General features: G+C 42.7%; 1 protein-coding gene across 1 annotated transcript in view; it reads right to left on the bottom strand.

Moving 5' to 3' along the window:
* Positions 1-1229: 1229 nt before the first annotated feature.
* ABCD2 (ATP binding cassette subfamily D member 2) overlaps positions 1230-18884 on the bottom strand; it is a 47867-nt gene continuing 30212 nt past the window's right edge. The window contains exons 7-10 of the mRNA XM_080619365.1: positions 15933-16078; positions 8731-8815; positions 7875-8000; positions 1230-5625 (exon numbers count right to left, since the gene is read on the bottom strand). Coding sequence (XP_080475491.1) covers positions 5415-5625; positions 7875-8000; positions 8731-8815; positions 15933-16078 — 568 coding nt within the window. The 3' untranslated portion in view covers positions 1230-5414. The remainder of the gene's footprint in view (positions 5626-7874; positions 8001-8730; positions 8816-15932; positions 16079-18884) is intronic.

Below are 18884 nucleotides of genomic sequence, written 5' to 3'. Positions count from 1 at the left end.
TCACTAATTTTAAACACACAAAGCAGGTGCTGCAGAATGAGCCATATTCAGAAATGAGGCCACAGAGAGACAGCAGAAGGTGTTCTTCCAGATATACCCCATCTACTAGAAAATTCCACCTGTGGGAAGTCTTTGAACACCTCTGCTCTGAATGTTTCCCAAGTCCTTTTTCCTCCCATGATAGGAGCCCTGCTGTCCCATCTCTTTTGGGAACACGTAACCCTTGAGCAAAGGCTCCAGGCTCCAGCACTTCATGGTGTCAGTCCTCTGGTGGCCTGGTTAGAAAGCAGGAATGCTCTCCACAGAGCTGACACCAAAGCACTTCTTAGCAAAGGAAGTGAAACTCAAATGCAACCTCTCAGCTCACCTCCCCCCCCTACAGTATAGCCTGTCTCCTCCTGGTCTGATGCATGAGCCCGTGTGGTCCTACAACTCTCCAGAGACCCCAAAAAATGCATTTCTCATGGCTCATGTCCTGCTCTGTTGGTGTTCTGCCTCTGAGTGGCTGAGGGAACTGGAAGGGAGGCGCTGGGACAAACCTTCAGTCACCCATAAGGATCGAGTTATCAAGTGACCACCATTGCCATGGGCTCCTCAACTGCATAATCCAGGTCCTGTTCCACCATCCAGTACCTCACCATCCCCTGCTACACAGCTGGGAAGGGGCTAGACACAAGACAGCTCTGGGTGCCAAGGAGTCAAACAATATCCTCATACTCCTGGTAGTCTGAAGGGCTAAAGAGATTGAGGTTTTTATCCTAATCCCTAACAAAAACCCCTCTCCATTTCTAGGCCAACATGGGCACTTGCTTGCAGTATTTGTGACATTGGTGCTTTATGCATAACTTTATCTTACAAAGATCATAGTAACAACCTTCGGGAGTGATGCTGCTGAGGTCACCTGATGTTGCACTGCTGACACTGTTCTCTCGCACACTGCTTGATATCCAGCCTCTCTGCAGAGCTCCCTCACAACTGGTGGCAGCTCGTCACCCTCCTGTCATGAATCAGGTCCATGCTGAAGTGGAAGGGCACAAGACAGAAGAAAACAACAGCTTTTGACACCAGCCTGATCTAGGAATGAAGCGCTTGTTTTGACCTGCAAATATGCAACATCCACCCCAAACTTTCCTACCTCATTGCAGAAAGGAGGGATGGGAAGGGGCTCCCAGAGCACACGCAGGCAGGTCCTGACTGCTTTGTGAATAAGGAACACAGAAAACTCTAAGTAAATGCAACATGTTTTATTTGAGGTTGGAATAAATTACAACTGTAAAGCATATTTTATTGCTTTATAAATTGTCTGCTCTTAAAAGACATTAATATCAAACATAAACAAAACAAAGACACATTCAATTAGCAGTTCAGTTCTCTTAAGCTTCATGAACAGCTCAATAGGGGGATTTCATTCTATATACAATTGAAATCTCTGATCACAGGCTCATAAACTTCACTTTGACATGCATTATCATCATTCAGACATATTGAGGGGAATGTAGATATGTTCATTTGCTTTACGATATAATTCTTATTGCAATTTTCCCTAAAATATCCTATTGGATACCCAGTCCTTCATTTCTCACTCAACTACAAATCTCACTGATTTAAAAAAACTCTTTTAAAAGACATGTGGGCTTTTCTACCCCTGCAGAAGGAGGACTTCCAAGTCTAAAACAGGAATGAGTCTGGTCCCAAAACTAAGTGAAAAACAAACTCTTCCTAGATTAAAATACTGAAATCCCACTCACAAAAATGTCCTCCCATTTTTGCAAAAAATCCCAGCATTATCTGAAAAACAAAGTGGATCATTCATATTTTTACTGTACAGGTATTCCATGCCCAAGACTGAATGTTGCTCAGCACCTGTACTCCTCCAGGATTTAGATCCAGGCAAGCCCAGTCTGCACTGAGTCCTGGAGAGATGAGAGGGTACTCACAGGAGGCTACGTGCACGGGGCACTTTGCAGTATCCAGCTCTGAACGCAGATGCTGTGACATGATGAGCTGGATCTGGCTGGCTCCAGCTAGATAGGACAGGCAGAAGGAAGCTCAAAAAGTCACTTCCTCAGCCCCTGGGGAATCACAGCTCCTGAATGCCAGAAAGGGAATAGACATTGATGGGGAGCTGTCATTGCACCATGGAAAAGGATTGCACCAAGGCGTCCTGCCCTGCTCTGACACTCTCACACTGCAAGGACCAAGTGCTCCTTGCACCTTGGCTCCAGAACACCATCTCCCTGAGCTATTCCCTGAGCAGGGAGCGTGCATCTCTGCTTTGCTTTCCCAGCTGGGTCCAAAGCAGCACAAAATGAGCTGGCTTATGGCCTGTATTACATCACAGGTAGAACTCTCCAGAAACAGAACCAGAGACTCCTGTCTCAATGAGCCCTTGGAACAACTCGGGAAGCCTGCAGAGAACATCTCCAGGGCAGCTTCTCTTCTAGTCACAAATCTAACTTCAAATACAATGATCCACCAGTGCAGAAAATCCTTCTAAGACTAGCCTGATATTACTCAGGAAGTTCCTATTTGGAGAAGGGTTTCTTCTCACACCAGCCTCTAGTGTTCTTATCACGCCTACAAGAATGTAAACAGCTGAGTGAGATGCTAGGATAATTTACACTACATTACTGAATGGGAACGGACAAGTCTATTACTGGATCCAGGAAATACATATCAAACTTGAAGAAAAATACCATTACATTGATCCTGGTGCGATTTCAGTTTTCATTAAAATTTCATCAGTAACATATGTATCTTCTGTGTGTTTTATGCATGATCTCATGAAAGAAAAAAAAAAAAACAGCAAACAAACTTTCTTCTACTAAACATGATTCCCTCAGAAAATGTGCTTCTGTGTGCTGTGGCCAGCTGCCATCTCTGTACTGCATGTGCTCATAATAGCTCCCAACAAGCCAAGTGCCATGGCAGAGCTTGGGTGGGAGGCTGGGCCATACCTGGAGCTGTGCTGAACTGGGCCAGTTGTTCAGCACTTTTCAGTGTCCTCCTCACTCAGGGACTGGACAACCCAGGTTTAGCTCCCACCCACATGGTAAACTGCTTAATGGAGGGGTGGGGCAGAGTAATGCCCCTTCCCCCACCTCAGCTCCTGCCTTGGCAGAGGCTGGTGGATAGCTGACTTTGTGGTGCTTTGCACTAGCAGAAGGATACACTGCAGCTGGGACAAGGGCATGCCTGATTCATCATCATTCTTAACTCAGAAATGTGCAAGCCTTTAAAACCATCAGTCATCTCATTCATGCTCACCAAGAACAGATTCTTGGCTTACTTCTTTTCTGCCTTAGCGGTTCTGAACTTTGCTTTGAAGATGAGAAGGAAGAAACAGCCTTTGGGGAGAGGGACAAGCAGAGACTCTCGCAAATCAAACTGCAGGCACATGTCATCCACCGCAGCAGTGACCTCCAGATTGCACTTTACAGCACAACATCTTATTATCTTGAACCTTAATTTCTCATCCCTTTCAAAGGTTCCCAAAAGCATTCCTTTCTGTATCAGTAAGATGTCCCATGGGACTCTACAGAGAAAACTCAGTCACCAGGACAAGTTACAGGTTTACATTCAAGCACAGACTCTGAAGAGCAGGCCAAGGAGCAGACTTACTCCATTTTCTGGTGCAAGTGCTGTACCAAATAGCAAGACGAGCACAGAAGAAGGAATGAAGAAGAAGAAGTGAGAAGGAAGATGGACTAATGGCTAGTGCACTGTGCTGGGATTTGGCAGATGGAGTTAATTCACCTTCCCCTTGCTCATGAAGCAATCAGAAAAAGGGAACAGTTTATACTAACTTCAGGCTCCTCAAACATTGCCAGCTCATAAAATACCACCAAAATATTTCTCCTCTTTTAACAGTTCCTACACATTGCCCCTCTCAGACCAAGCACACCAGGCAGAAATGTCCTAAGAAATCACACTTCTAGGAAAAAAAGAATCGATAAACTTCAGGATTGCTACATCTCAGCTAAGGCTCATTTACTCATCTGCAAAGCCTCATCCCTCCTGAGCTGCACTCCTGAGCTGTCTATTTGCTGGGCACTTGCAGTCAGAGAGAGCAGATCAGGACCTCTTCAGTCCATTCACATCTTATTTCTCATTCATTCTTGCCTCTGACAAGGCACTGAGGCCAGCACTATCTTAGGGGTTTCTGTTTAAAGCACCTTCTGACTGAGTGGGACCAGGTTCCTACTGAACTGAAAAGCAGATGGGACAATCAGTGAGTGCATCTGAAAGCACAGTAGTTAACTGGTGTGTTTGTTCATGAGGAGGGCAGTGTTCAGCCACTCTACCAAAATATCGCAGGCATATTAATTAGTGGTTACAAAATGCTTTGACTTTTCACAGACCTTTATAAGTGCTGAGCATTTGAATTGGCAGGACAGCCATGCCTGAGAATTCAGTGTATTGTTAGAAACTGCCATTTTCCTCTCCTTCGGTCCTTCCCCTCACAAAGTGTCTCATGGAACAAGCGTCTATATTGTGGTTTTACCAAACAAGTGTCTATATTGTGGTTTTTCCTCCCCACAAGGGAGGAACTGGGTCAGAGATGGACGTCAGCTGGATCAGACCCATGGAGCAGATGAATGACCTAGTCAAGCGAAAACTAAGTCATTTGAGGCCAGGTCCAGTGCTCCATCCCCCCTACCAGAGGTTACTAACTAAGGGACATAATCCCCCAGAGGAACTCATGTATCATGAAGGGCAAAGAGCCTCTGAAGCTATGCATAATGTCATAAAGTACAGCACAAGTATATTACATATTTAGCTCTATCACTCCTTCTCTGTCACAAGGCAGTGGGTTGCTCCGACAGTTGTCTTCTGGTCAGCCTATTATGTTATTTCCTATGGAAATGCAGGTAAAGGTGTGTATATGATTCAGTAGTAGAAGAGGAGTTGGGTTTTACATGGGCTGAAAGAATGTTTCTTGTACCCAAATGAGATTTTTGCATGCATCTGCATACTCATCCAGATGCTGCCTCTGCCGCGCTCCATGCCTGAGTTTCATGCCAGGTTTGCTCTGCGTAGCAGGCATATCATACGCACACAGTGACCTAGTACAAGAGCACATTCTGCAGGCCAAATCTCAGGCAAAAATTCACCTACAAAACCTAAGTTTCTTGGGAGTTCTTTGCAGTGAATCGGGCTTTCACTAGGAATTAACATAAGCTGCAATGACGAATCTTATACTCTGTGCGCTTGCTTATTTTCTTTTCACAGTTCAACCACTTTCTGCCTTAATACTAAACCACTAAAGCCTTACATGGCATTCAGAGCATTATTTTCCGCTGGCTGTGTTTCTCTATGCTCTAAGCCTCTATCACAATGCATGCAAAGGCTAATGGCTGAAGTTGTAATGCTTTTAACTAAAAAAATACTTTTAAAAAATAAACATAAATTATTTATTCCTCTTCGTCCACTGTTTTAAGCACTGAGTCTTCTCCCAAGATTTTACACAGTTCATTCAGTCTCTGCTGCATTTTAGGAATTCCTGCAAGCTGGGATTCCAGTCTCTGTTTTTCCTCACTCAGTGTTAAGCGGATAGCAGTGTCCAACTGCTCGAAACGCCAGCCGCCTTGTCCATCAAACTGCAGCAAGTGACTGTGGTACTTCCTGCAGTAGAAATTAAAACATTAGTGATGGCTCAGTGAACAGATGGTTCATTTTTGCACACAAATTTGGATGCCTGTGTCTCTTTTTTTCAATGGTGCCTCTTGGGAAGCTGAGAGTTGTCCAGTTTTGAATCACTGGCTAAGACATTTTCAGTGACTCATAATCCCAGGGCACTCTTTCCTAAGAGTACTGGGTATGTCAAGCCTGTCACCAGGACCCTCCTGGGGCTACAGCTGACTCCACCAGACTCCTTTTTCTCCAAGAGGTTAAACAGCAGCAGCAGACAGGGCTCCCTTCTCCCCCAGGAATGCTAGCCCCTAGTCTCAGTTTATTTTACTTCCTCTGCTTTCTGAGAGACTTTTTACCTCCACAGCAGAAAATACATTCAGGCAGGCACGATGCACCTGATGCTACTGATAAAACTCTAATTAGTTCAAATTACATCTCAGTTTGTTCCCCCACATCTCATAAGGTTGGATAAAGAAACCTCCAAGTCCTAAAATATGGTTCAGTTTGCAAGGGGGCAAACTAAAAAAGTCTGTGTAGGAGTCAGGACAAGGGTGTGTGCATAGAAAATATTCAAAGCTGTACATGTGGAGTTTGTCTAGGCCTGACAAGACATTTATCAGGAGGTGCAAGAGGAAGAGCAAAGAGTTCCCTCAGTGTAATTTATCACTGTAAATTATGGAAGATGAGACACATCATAAAACAGTGATTATAAATCCCATCCAGGGAATGTGACAGTTTAATACACTCAATAGCTTATGACATGAGACTCAATAGAGATTCAACTTCAGGCTTAAATTCATCACTTCTTGCATATTATTCTTTGTGACACGAAAAGCTTAACCTTCCCCTCTAAAGTAGCCAGTATTTTGATTAAAAGAGCAACTATTTCCTGGTATAATTCTGAGGAAAACAAAACAGCCCATGAACCCAGTTTTTGTCTATGTAGTACACTATCTGTAGAAGCATACCTGAGTTAAAGGCATTTATTGCTTATTTCTAAATGCTCAGCACTTCTGTTTACTTCTCCAGATCCCTATAATTCCAGTAATACTGTGGAGTTTACAAGAACAATCCCAAACCTTTCTGAATAGCATTGGTACTATGAAACAAGAAATACTGGTAGGAAACTGAACTCAAAAGGTCTTTCTCACAAGTTCTTCAGCATAACTTCCCTCTGCACCACCATTATTTATAGGTGAGGTGCTCTCAAATACCTGTTTCCTTGAGCAGTGGTTTTAAGAATAATGCCAAAATTTAAAAAAATTAAATGCTACCTTTTTTTTGTTAAAGTGCAATTTAAATTATTTTCAAACCAAATGTCTATGTGCCTTTTTGTCCTACTAGAATACCTTTTTTTTTTCTTAACATTTAGGTCCTGATTCAGCAAAAGCTATTTCCATTGTCACCATCTACGCAGAGGAAGGAGGAATGCTGGGGAAAACACTTTTTTCAGTGAAGCAGACACGGATACAATTTCTTTCGTTCAAAGCAACAGACGAGAAAGGATTTTTTTGTCACCAGATTTAAAAAAAAACAATAATTGGACAGTAGAGATCAAGGAGCTCAGAACAAACAGTCCCTGCTAAAGTTAATTCACACTTTCTTGATCTCCATTTGCCCTTTAAAGTATTTGGTTGTTTTATGTATTCAGTAACTACATTTATTTCTTTTGAGGGACTCTTCCATACTTAGTACTCCCTCGCTAGAATGATGTTTCTCAGGGTTTCAATATTTGCTTTTTTAATAGACAATCAGATTTTGAAAGCTCTCAAACCCTGCAGAGGACACAGCTGAAGTTAAACCACCAAATGTGTTATTCCTATGGAAGAAAAAAGAGTAGTTTAACCACTTGCCATGTTTCCCATTGTCTCCCTGCACTGATAAACTTCCCCAGGACAGCTCCTGGATCTTGTCACCTTTACAGAATAATGTGGTGATATCGGTTGTGGCTGTGGCGTGATGGGCTCATTAATTGCTCTTAGGTACCTGCATGTTGCTATTAATACTTAATCACTGGAACACATTTTAAAAAAACAAGAGGGAGGAATAAATACATGTCAAAGAACGAAAAAAAAATCAATACCAAATGCATTTACATCACTATTACTGTAGACAAGATATCTTAGAAAGAGCAGTAGATATTGATTAAAAATCTGCCCTCACATGAAGAGTAAAGGCCAATCCATTGCCTGTCAGAAAGCTATAAGCAAGGACCATGATTAGTCCCTGAACATACTTACCAAAGAGAAGGTCTGTGTGTAATAGAAAGCAGGGATATCCCAGCAGCTTTTGCAGCTTGGAATATTTTTCCTTCAACATCAATGCTTACAGCACTTGTGCATTCGTCCAGCAATGCGTATTTTGGCCTTTCAAAAGCAGATAAAGAACATTACTCTTCTATGGTTTGGACTGTATTCCCATGTACAATGTTTAATTGAAAGAACAACAGAAAGGAGAGAGCTTTTTTTGCCAGACAGCTGTCTCTCATTTACAGCTGTGAGCTGGCTAGCAGCAACATAAAGTGTCCATGCACTATTCAGGTGCAGAGACAGCTTCGAGGAAAAATGGGTTTTATTCCCTGGTCCATCTGAGTACACAGTGATGTAACTTTAGTGCTCCAGTTTGACCTAATATTATTCTGTCCTGTCATCAAGTCATGCAGTAGCTCAGCCAACTCAGAAACTTTCTATCCACTGCTATGTATGGATTAGACTGCCTTTGTGTGCCTGCAGTCTCCAAGACCAAAACGGTTTGGAGCCTAGCTTTCAAACTCCTGTAGCCTCTGCAACAGTCCACAAGACTTCTGCAGTATTAGTAGGATAAATGCAGGGAAGATGTTTGTGCCTGAGATGCTAAGGAAAGGAACATCGGGAAAGTGTATGCTATGTTGCCAAAAGCAAAGCTGAAGTAAGAAGTATTGCTCCAACTAAAAGCTTGTATGAATAAACAACAAGGTCTGCGGTCCTATGTAACCGTCTAGCTGTATTGCATATTGCATGAAGATTAAAGTCTGCTCCTGCTCAAACTACAACTGGAAACCTGCAAATGTCTTTCTCCTTTTCAGATGCTACTTAAAGAACAAATTGAAATGCTTACTTATGGTAAAACATCCGAGCCATGCCCATCCTTTGTTTTTCTCCTCCTGATAAGACATCTTTCCAATCCATGACAGCATCCCAGCCTTTGAAAAAAAGGCAACAAAACCTATCAGGACAATGTAAGGTTATGGAGACAATGCAGCTTCACTTGCAGTATCTCTGCAACCAAGATCACAAAGGGATTGTAGAAGAGACAGCTCAGGGTTCTGAGTCACATCTTCTGAAATACCTTAGTGCCTTTCCATTGGCACTCAATTGGAAAAATGTCCCAAACATCATGTCAATTTTGAAAGTGGAATTTAACCTTTTTGGTCATGTAGGAATTGACAAAAAAACTTTACTTACTGTCTCTTTGGAAAACCATCTTTTACCTGTGCATAACTAAGGAATTCATTCTGTCATGTTTGTTTTACAGAGCAATTTGCTATTGTTTCTTGAAAGGTGTGAGTGAAGATGATAAACAAATTCAGAGAAATAAAGCATAAAACCCCATAAAGAGCACTGCCAGACTCCACTCACTGCTTTAGGCAAAGAGTAACTTCATCAAACTCAGCAGAACAGAGGAATGCGTTCTGTGTGCACAGAGAAGCAGCTAACATGCAAAACTGCATACAGACAGGAGGATTTTCTACACGAATTTCCCACTTCCTTGCATTTAGAAATGATCCACAGCCGTTGTAACCCTTGGTATCCTTATTTACTATTCTGCACAGAATCTAACTGATTTTTTTCTTAATCGCTTTCAGATACATGCAACAGAAGTGTGATGTGTTCTGTCTGTGATCTGGTATTCCTGTGAGTACTCTTGTATGGTTCATGCCCGCTAATGAAAAACTTCAAATACCAAATTACCCTACTGAAAATTAGCTTTAATCTAGCAATCCAGATGGATGGAGTAGCAAAATGAGTTTTGAAAAAGGAAAGTGTGAAGGTACAGAAAATCTGGTAAGACATTTCTCTAATAGAGCATCTATTCATGATGCAGCTGGAGCAGGGATGCGCAAGGAAAAAGCCAGTTTCCAAATCAGCCCAGAAGCACTGTAGCTAAAAAATGAACACCACAACCTGTGGCTCTGCCGCTGCCCAACTGAAAATAAACATTTGCCAGAAAAAAACCTATATGCAAGGTAAAGCAAGGAGGGTGGGCTGTGTCATTTCTGGTATCTGAACAAAGGTGAGACAAGTGGGGCTTGTGAGGGTGCAGGGGATTTTGGGGAGTGCTCTGGCCATGCTTGGTTACTACACCAGGGCTTGGCAGGCCTGAAGGAAACATCAGTGAAGCATCTGGTGAGAGGCTGTGTGACTGAAAACAGGAATTGATAATGCTAGACACTGAATTCCAAGGATTTTCTCTATGTAAAATTGTAAAATACAATGTAATGATTTTTTAATATCTGTGTATATAGTTAAGATTTAAAAAACATGCATGCATACTGCAGAAAGACATCACCTCTAGTGATCTTATTGTTTTTCCTTAGTTTCTTTCCATTCTTGCTTAAGGATCTCAGTGGGCACCCCCCCTTGGAAGCACATACAGTGCTTTCTATTCAGGAGGCTCCTAGCAAAGATGGAGTTGGGTAAGGATTACCTGAATCACCAGCTGGATGAGTGCTGGTAAAGGGAACAGATAAAGAGAGGCTGCTGCTGAGCAGTCCCAGTGCTGGAACCACACAGCGAGCTGGAGTGACGCTCTAATCGACATTTTCAGCTTCCAAAACAGACTGTAAAATACCTGGAGCACCCCTTTTTGGCAACAGGTTCTAGGGGCAAGAGATGGGAATGGTCCTTCAAGAAAGCCATAGAAACAACTATGCTTCTGAAGACAGCGTTCAGGCTACTGCTTATATTGTGTTGTTTTTAAGCTGAGAATATGATGAATATAGATCTGGATCTGAGCAAGGGTGTGGGTTGGTGTGCATGTGAGCACATGTGCCTGGAAAACGGCACCGGCATTCATAGTTTTTTCCAGATCAGCTGGTTTAAAAGACCAAAACAGAATGAAGTTCAAGAAGAAGCATCGTATTGTCAGCAAAATCGTTCTATTACTTCCCTAAAGGTATAAGATTAAGCCTCCATTTATTGGCATACAATGATCATCTCTGTGGTCACTCCATCTTGAATTCTAACTGAGTATTAGTAGTGCATCATGTCTCTTCCTGCCTAGCTCCCTCCTTTAATTTTCCTATTTGTCACTTGGAATGTCTCAAACAACAGATAAGGAAGAATCCATTTTAATACTGTCCCTTTTTAAAGTATGTTTTCTAATGTCTGAACAATTTCCTCTGAAGACTTGGCCACTGTAACTCACAAGAAACTGACTGCCTACTGTGCATTAACAATAATGCACCTACTTGTTTCTCTTTTCTTCCTGTTGACATGGCATGTGTCAGTGAAGGTCACTAGTGTTCTAAAAATATCAGCCGAGTCAGTGGCTTATGTCACCCATAGCTACATGCACTTCACAGATGAACAACTGAAATAGATTGTCCATGAATGCAGAACAAATGAAATGGCTTGTGAATGAACGCAGCACAAACTTCTCAGTAGGTACAAACATAATCTTGGCTTTCAGAGTCCGAAGTCCTTACCCAGCTTCTTGTTACACGTAGCCTTTGGTTGCGCATGGCATGATGTAGATGTGACAAACATTGGATGTCATAGAAATGCCTTTTGCAACCAATAAGACAAAGACCATGTGCAATGTGTTAGAGCAGAACAACAGCAGTAGAAATATGTACAGCTGTCAGCAGAAATTAGTGATAGCCTCATGATAGCAGCATTTCATTTTCTTGCATGGCTTCTTTTACAATTCTTTTTACCTCCATTTTCTGAAGGGAAAAGCAAGCTAAAGTCGACAACAACAACAACAAAAGGGCTACATCTGGGGTCTGTGGCACAGTGTATCCTTCAACCTTGTAAATCTTCACACTTAACATGTAAGACAGTGTTCAACTGCCAAAACAAGATAAAAATTCTTTTCCAAATCTACATTGCAGTGTCATCAGACATGGGCTGGAGTCTTACAGCTTCATGACAGAAGAAAGGCTACCACAGCGAACTATAGCCAGAGAGTCCACCCCTGGTGAGTTTTTGAACATGGAGGCCTCTTGCACAGCGTATGTCCTCAGGCAGCTGTCAAAACGGAAGAGAGCAGAGCTCGGGAGATGTGCAGGATGAATATGCAAGGACAATCCTTAGCTGAGGGAGGAACAAAGAGACCATCAACTGCATGAGCCCCAGCTCAGCGTGACACTGCAGGGATTGTGTCTCTGGATTTCAGAGTCACTGGAAAAGCCAGCAGAACATTCCAGAGTTCCTGCTGGTGCCAGTAACAAAAGCAAATCCGGAGCTAAAATGCTCAGATGAAAAAATTTGGGAGAGAGGAAATGTGCTTGTCTGTGTGTTTATATGTGGCCTAGCACAAAGGTTCCCTGGACAAGACCCAAAGATAGGACAAACGTGCAAAATAATGAGGAATAATTATAATCTGGGGTGCTGAGAAACCATAAACAGGTTGAACTTGTTTAGTAATGTCATCAGCCCCAACCTGACAGGTCTGGTCATGCACTGAGTGTGCTGCTACACGTACCCACAGCTCCTCTCATGTGACAGACTATTAGCAGCCCAAGGCTGCATCACGATTGACACTTGTTAAATAAATATACACAGATTTTCAAAGCAGGTCAAAAAGGAACCCCTTTACGCATATCTACTGCATATCTCCATGCCATTACCCACAATTTCTGGACATGCCTTTTCATCACCCTTGCTGAAGACAACCTTCTTTGCTATCATCATTTTGTATGAGATTATTTTTCTGGTAGAGCTAGCAACTCTGCAGGTGTTGATGGGGGCTCCTTATTAATAATATAAAGGTAAGTAACAAAACGCATTCCTGTAATACCCAGTAGGTGAGAAAAACATTGGTGTGGGCCTCAGTGGAAAGGAAATTCTGCCCCCACCAGCAGAGAGGGCTACTATCAATAGCAATTGTACTGGCTTCTTCTAGGGCTTAGGCTCAGGGACATCTGGAATGGTGACGGTGGTGGAGAGAGGGACAGTTGGTCTGGTGATTTTAATGTACTCTGTTGCTACCAACTGAAAAAAGTGTCATGAAGATAACACAGAAGCTTAATGTCAAACTGAGCTAATTACTCTTCTAACCATTCTATTTACTTCTAACTGGGTCAAACCTTATTGCTAGAAAATTGGAGGAATTTCTGCCATTGGCAGCAACAAGAACATCAGGCTCTTGTTGGCTACTTAACATTTGGAATCTGGTGACCCTTATACTGATGCAATGTGGAAGTAATTCAGCCAAAGACAAGAAAGTTATGCCAGGACAAATAAACTGAGTCAGAGTTGCGCACTTCTGGCTCCATCTGGCTTTGTCATGACTGCCCACAGGGAGCAGAACACAAAACTGCAAAGCATCATATTATACACATATGACGTTCTTGGTCAATTAAAGCACAACAGGGTCATGCCCTAAGGAGCCTGCTGTCTAGTAGAGGCTTAATACTGCAGGGGATAGGTAAAAGGGGATGAGACAGAAGTAAGCCTCTGAAGGAGAAGAGGATCTACAGACAAAAATACTGAAGAACTATGTTAGATTTCTATAATGTAATGACTGGCAGATAGTTAGCTCCATTCTTAGGATGGTTTTTGGAATCAGTTCAAAATAGTGTGGACATATCTGCTATATCCACAATAATTGGAATAACTAAAAATGGTTTCATTGATTTTTTTTAGATGTATTAAATTTTCAGAAGCTGTATATAGTATATAATAGAAACTGGCTGGGAATTTTTCAGCAAAACTTCTTTTCTATTGGAAAATGCCAATGTTTGTCAATCATCAAAGCAGTCTGCAAGGAGGAAGAAGATGGCTTGGTGCAAGCCCCTTGTTCTACAAGCTTTATATGGAATTTTTCATTATTTTGCAAAGAAAAAGATCCATGTTTCATAGAAATCATTTTATCTCAAAAGTCTGATTTTAAGAATAAAATAAAATTCAAATTAAAAAATAATTCAGCTACCTATAAACAAAATTTTCAACTGTCCACTTTCAACAAGTATTTCACTGGCTTGCTGGTTCAGAAAAACCAGAATATGAGTCTTTGTCCCAGACTGGGGGAGCTCTAATGAATATGTAAGCATATGAAATCCATTTAACATGTCCGATCATATGTCACGGATTTTCTCTCTGCTCCTACCTCGGCACTTGCCTCCTGCAAATGCCCAAGGAGAAAAGGGAACAAGTAAGTGTATTATAGACCTAAAAACTTCCTGGTATGTGGTAATCTCTCCCCTGTTTTCCGGCTTTGCCCACTTCTGTCATTTTAGATCGCCAAGTACCCAAGACACTTTTGGTAACATTTGTGCAGACTTTCGCACAGTGTGTCCTTATCCTGAATGGCGTTTCAATAACAAGTGAACATTAACAGGTTTTTATAGATTGTGTGTGTCTCACATACACAGTCAGACCAGCAGAAGAGCAACAATGGGGTCAGCAATAAATACTTTCTTTGGCTCAGAAAGTAGAGTGAGACTGATCCAAATCTGGGGGTTCAGTTTGGCAATACAGAACACTGACCCCAGACAACGGTACCTCGTGTGTGGAGCACAGTAACTGCCTCATCACCAGTTACGTGCTCCAGCTGCAGGGTTATAAACCACAACTATGCACATGAAGAGACCGCTGGGGATATGGTTTTGGCCGCTGAGGGTCATGTGTTAATCAGTACATCTACAAGTACCAGCACGCTATGAATGCACACTTCACAATGGCTTCTTGCCACAGACAATTTAACTGCTCCTCCTTTTCCAGCTCCCCATTCTAACGCATCTTTTTGTTCTTCTGCAATCTGCAAAGTGACTCAGGAATACTAGCAGGAATAGGTACAATGTCAGTGTAGGAGTAGAGGCCTTCTCTGCAATTACTCCAGTCACTGAGTTTAGCTCTCTGCCCACTTTTTCAATCCTTGTGTCATAGTAGCAGATCTGAATAACTATCTGAATCAGAATAATGGCAGATTCTTATTTTCTCATGGAACTTGAGGCCCAGCTTGAGTCATTCTTAACAAAGAAGCTTTAACCCAGGGAAAGATAAGAGTCTATTAACAGGATTGTGAGGTGGAGAAGTATCTGTAGGTATACAATTGCTGCTATAAATGATTACTACTCCCCACTCTAAAATGTGCAGAAAAGACAGCAGATGAGTGCCCATGCAGACTTAAAAAAATTAACAAAGCAACAGGCTGCCATCCAGGAATGGGAATTTAGACATTGCCTTGGGATTCCCAGTGGCTAAAGTCCTACTTTTTGCTGACAGAATGATCCTGAGAGACACCAAGCACACATATTACAAGGCAATCCACCCGAAATACCCTCTCTAAAAGGAGCACTGACAACTGGCAGAGAGACTCGGGGTACAAGCTCTCTGTTACCAACTTTGTCCTATGTCTGTTTTAAAAGCATAATGGTGGGGAGGAAATGCAAACTAGAGATTAGTGGCTGGTGGGAACAAAAGGATGAAAATTATTGCTTTGCTTGGGAAGAAAAAGCCAGGAAATGCTCCAATTCCTTAGACACAAAAGAAGCCTTTAGCATCTTGACATTTACTCTGCCGGTGTATTTACCCTGTCCCCTACTCTTAGGACAAACAATGGTGAGAACACATGGCAACTTAAACTGTAAACGGTAGCTGGTAACAGTCTACTGCTAGCCATTGTCCTTTGGTTATTTTTGACTTGCTCACCCTGGTGGTGTGGTATCAGACACTCCTAATGACATATAGTTCTGCTGATCCAATTAACCAGTGGGGTGAAAGAAGACTTAGCTCTCCTGTTCACATGCGTTTGAGTTGATGCAGTCAGTGACATTATAAGGTTTTAAGACAGGTTACGTTTTCTAAGAAAATGAAGGAAGGTCAGTGACCTCTCAATACCACAAAAAGACTGGCCATTACAAGAGAACAAGGATGTTTAGCTTGGACATGGATTTACTGCGGAGAAGAGGAGCACTTCGCCCTTCTCCCTCCGCTAGCATCAGGAGCAACAATGATGTGGTTGAGCAGCTCCCATGACCACAGAAAGTCTGGATCCAGTTTTGCCAGTTGAGTAAGTAAAGTTCAGTCACACTGAGACAAACATGCAAGGAATGGATTTTGTAAAGCTTTTTACAGAACTATGCAATTTACCTCCTTCTCTTTGAACTATGTGGTACAGATGGACCATGTGCAGGATAGACTCCAGATCTTGATCTTGGTAGCCTTTCTCATGCATGTCATCCACTGTGTCTGGATAGATGACTTGATCACGTAGCGTTCCAATGGACATGTAGGGCCTGAGAAATACAGAGAAACCAGTCAATCTGCAGCTGGCTCCAAGCGGGTGCATCTTGCTGATACTCTGTAAGCAGAGTATAAAGCTTTAAACACTATGTTGCTAAAACTAGGTTTATCTGTGGGTGCATTGTGGGCAAACATTTTTCTAAACTTACCTTAAGGACAATGTATTGTTTCCATAATAGCTGATTACAGGGTAGCACCAGGGGCAGTATTTGCATGAAAACAAAATGACAGGTCAGGCAGAATAAACATCCACTTCATAGCCCCTTCTCGCTGCTTTCACTTGGCATCGGGGAAACTCTATGCTGTGTTCAAGGTTTGGTACGCTTAGAGATTACACATTGAATTAAACACTCACATGTTAAAATCAAATGGTAACAAAAATGATGCAGCTCAAACTTGGGGAAAATTTCCATAGTGCAGCAGGAGATGCCCAAGTAAGGCAGAAGAGCACTGAAAGCCTCCTTTGCACACTATTAATTTGGACTGCAGTACTGGGACTGGGTGTAACTTCTCTGGCTCCAGAAGCCACTGTAACACTTCTGAATTGCAAAAAAGCACATATTAGACAAGCTGATCAGCTTAAACCTCCCAGTGCCAGCCTCCCTCTGCCAAGCACAAGGCTGAGCTGTATGTGAAGCAACTCCTGAATCACCACATTCCCAGACCAGGTAATCCCATCCATCTTACTAAAACAAGCTGTGTCCACCTTGGAGCCAGAGCCCGCAATCATGGCCATGTCCCTGCAATGGCTATGGATGGTCTCCACAATGTCACGAGCTGTTCCCAGCCTCTGGTACAGCCCAGACCCCATAAATCCTCGTAGTCTCTAAACAAAGTCAGCTCAAAGAACAATTGTACAGTTCTCTAAAAGATACCAAGCCATTCAGGCTATGATGGCAAAGGCAACCTAAGAAACTCTGACCATCTCTTTTGCTGCTCTTCTTCTAAGGATTTCTTGTGAAGGACAAATACCTACCAAGTCCCACAGACCCTGCTGATACTTTTGGAGCTGGAAACACCCAGCGAATGATCTGTGAGATTTTGAGTTTGGAAAAGAAGGCCGGAGCTGAAGAACAGTCAGGCTCCAGACTCTGTTCTGCTTTCTGAGCCAAGAGCTACATTAACTCCCTCTGGGTTCATCCGCCGAAACAATGCTAATCTTATTAAAGCTGTGGTGCCAGGGGATGATGACAGAGAGGAGCAGTTAAAATTGGGCCAGCAATGAGGAGGCTTCCAAGAAGCTTACCCTTACCACAGAGAAATGCTTCCAACAACTTCACAGTGCATTGATCAGGGGTCAGTTTTCTTCCCTGACAAGCTCTGGACCGGTGTGGTGGGAAGGTCTCAGCCAGGATGAGGTGTTCCCTGACAGGTATGTGCAATACCTTAGCAGATTTCTTCTGTTCTCTTGGAGGTTTCTCTGCAGAAGGGGTGGCTCTATCCATTGATATTCTGAGAGTCCCCAAAATACACCACAGAGTAATTTGAAGGAAGTCATAATGCAACAGATTTAGAATTATAGAACTAAAGCTGCAACATGAACTGAGTGTCACATTCAAGCTGGCATCAGAGGCATTGGTTATAGTGCTGCAGAAATCCATGGTGAGCCTGTCTGTACCTGCCTGAACTACTTTCACCCTCAGTTAGGTGAGGGTGGGAAGGGTAGGGGATCTGAACTGCTAGCAAATATTGGTCATCTCCCTGCTGTGGGCAGGCACCAAGATGGAGCCAAAACAGAACTGCAAATCAAATACAAGCACTGCTGCTCCTCTTGGCTCATTGTTCTGCTTTCTGCTAATTGTGGGAAGAGTGATGCTCTGGGCTGCTGCATGAACACTAGGATCAAGTGCAGTGAACCATTTACATTAATGGGGATATTGCAAAATATCAATTCCAAACATTATATAACTTCATGAAATAATGATATATTACATTTCCATGGTGCTCTCCATCTAAAATCCCAAAGGGCTTTACTTCTTGCATATGTGGAAATTATTTCACTCACTCCAGGTGGCTGCCATCTCTGGGATGGAAGACAGCAACTCCACCTGGGCTCAGAGAAGTTTAAATCAGGCTAGGCTTAAGACTGTAATATAGATGAAGCTGCAGGTAAGGGCAAGGAGGACAGAGTTACCTATCATATAATTTGGCTGGGGCTTAATACTTCACTCTTGTGAAGTGTGATCCTGTAACAACTAGCAGCTCTGAGATTTAACCTACTGCACAACTTGGAAGACAATGCTCACAAGAACTGTGCCAGGACACTTGTTGCCATGCCATTTACCGAGTCACCAGCACCACTCCCTGGTACAACTGGATTTGCCTTGTGGCTTCCCATCTAAACACACCAGTACTACCAAGAACACCTCTCCACACCTAGTTTGTAAAAATTAAAGAAAAGCCCGGCCTGCAATGGAATAGCAAACCCCACCAATTACTGACTAACCAGCAGGCAGGAAGAATGGCTTATGGTTGTGGGCCTGTCTAGGGAGATGGGAGAGCACGTTCTGCTTTACCCATCTTACAGGGAGCCTTTCGTGTCCCTGAGGGGACACATCATCTTGTCTGGCATGTGATGTCTTGTTTGGGGCTCCATCACTTGACAACAAAGAGGCATCTCTGTGGTTGGTTTATCCCGTTTATTTTAGAGTGGAGATGGATTGCCTCCTGGGGGTGTCTTGTCCCTCAGTGGGGGACAGAGCTCAGACAAGTAAATTAGCTAACTTCTAAAGTGCTGAAGTTAGATGAGATCTCTTCTAACTTACACTCTCCTAACCTCATAGTAAACCAGACTTCTCT

Source organism: Psittacula echo (assembly GCF_963264785.1).
Source record: "Psittacula echo genome assembly, chromosome: 1".
NCBI classification, from domain to species: Eukaryota; Metazoa; Chordata; class Aves; order Psittaciformes; family Psittacidae; genus Psittacula; species Psittacula echo.
This window is presented reverse-complemented; position numbering and strand designations above follow the sequence as displayed.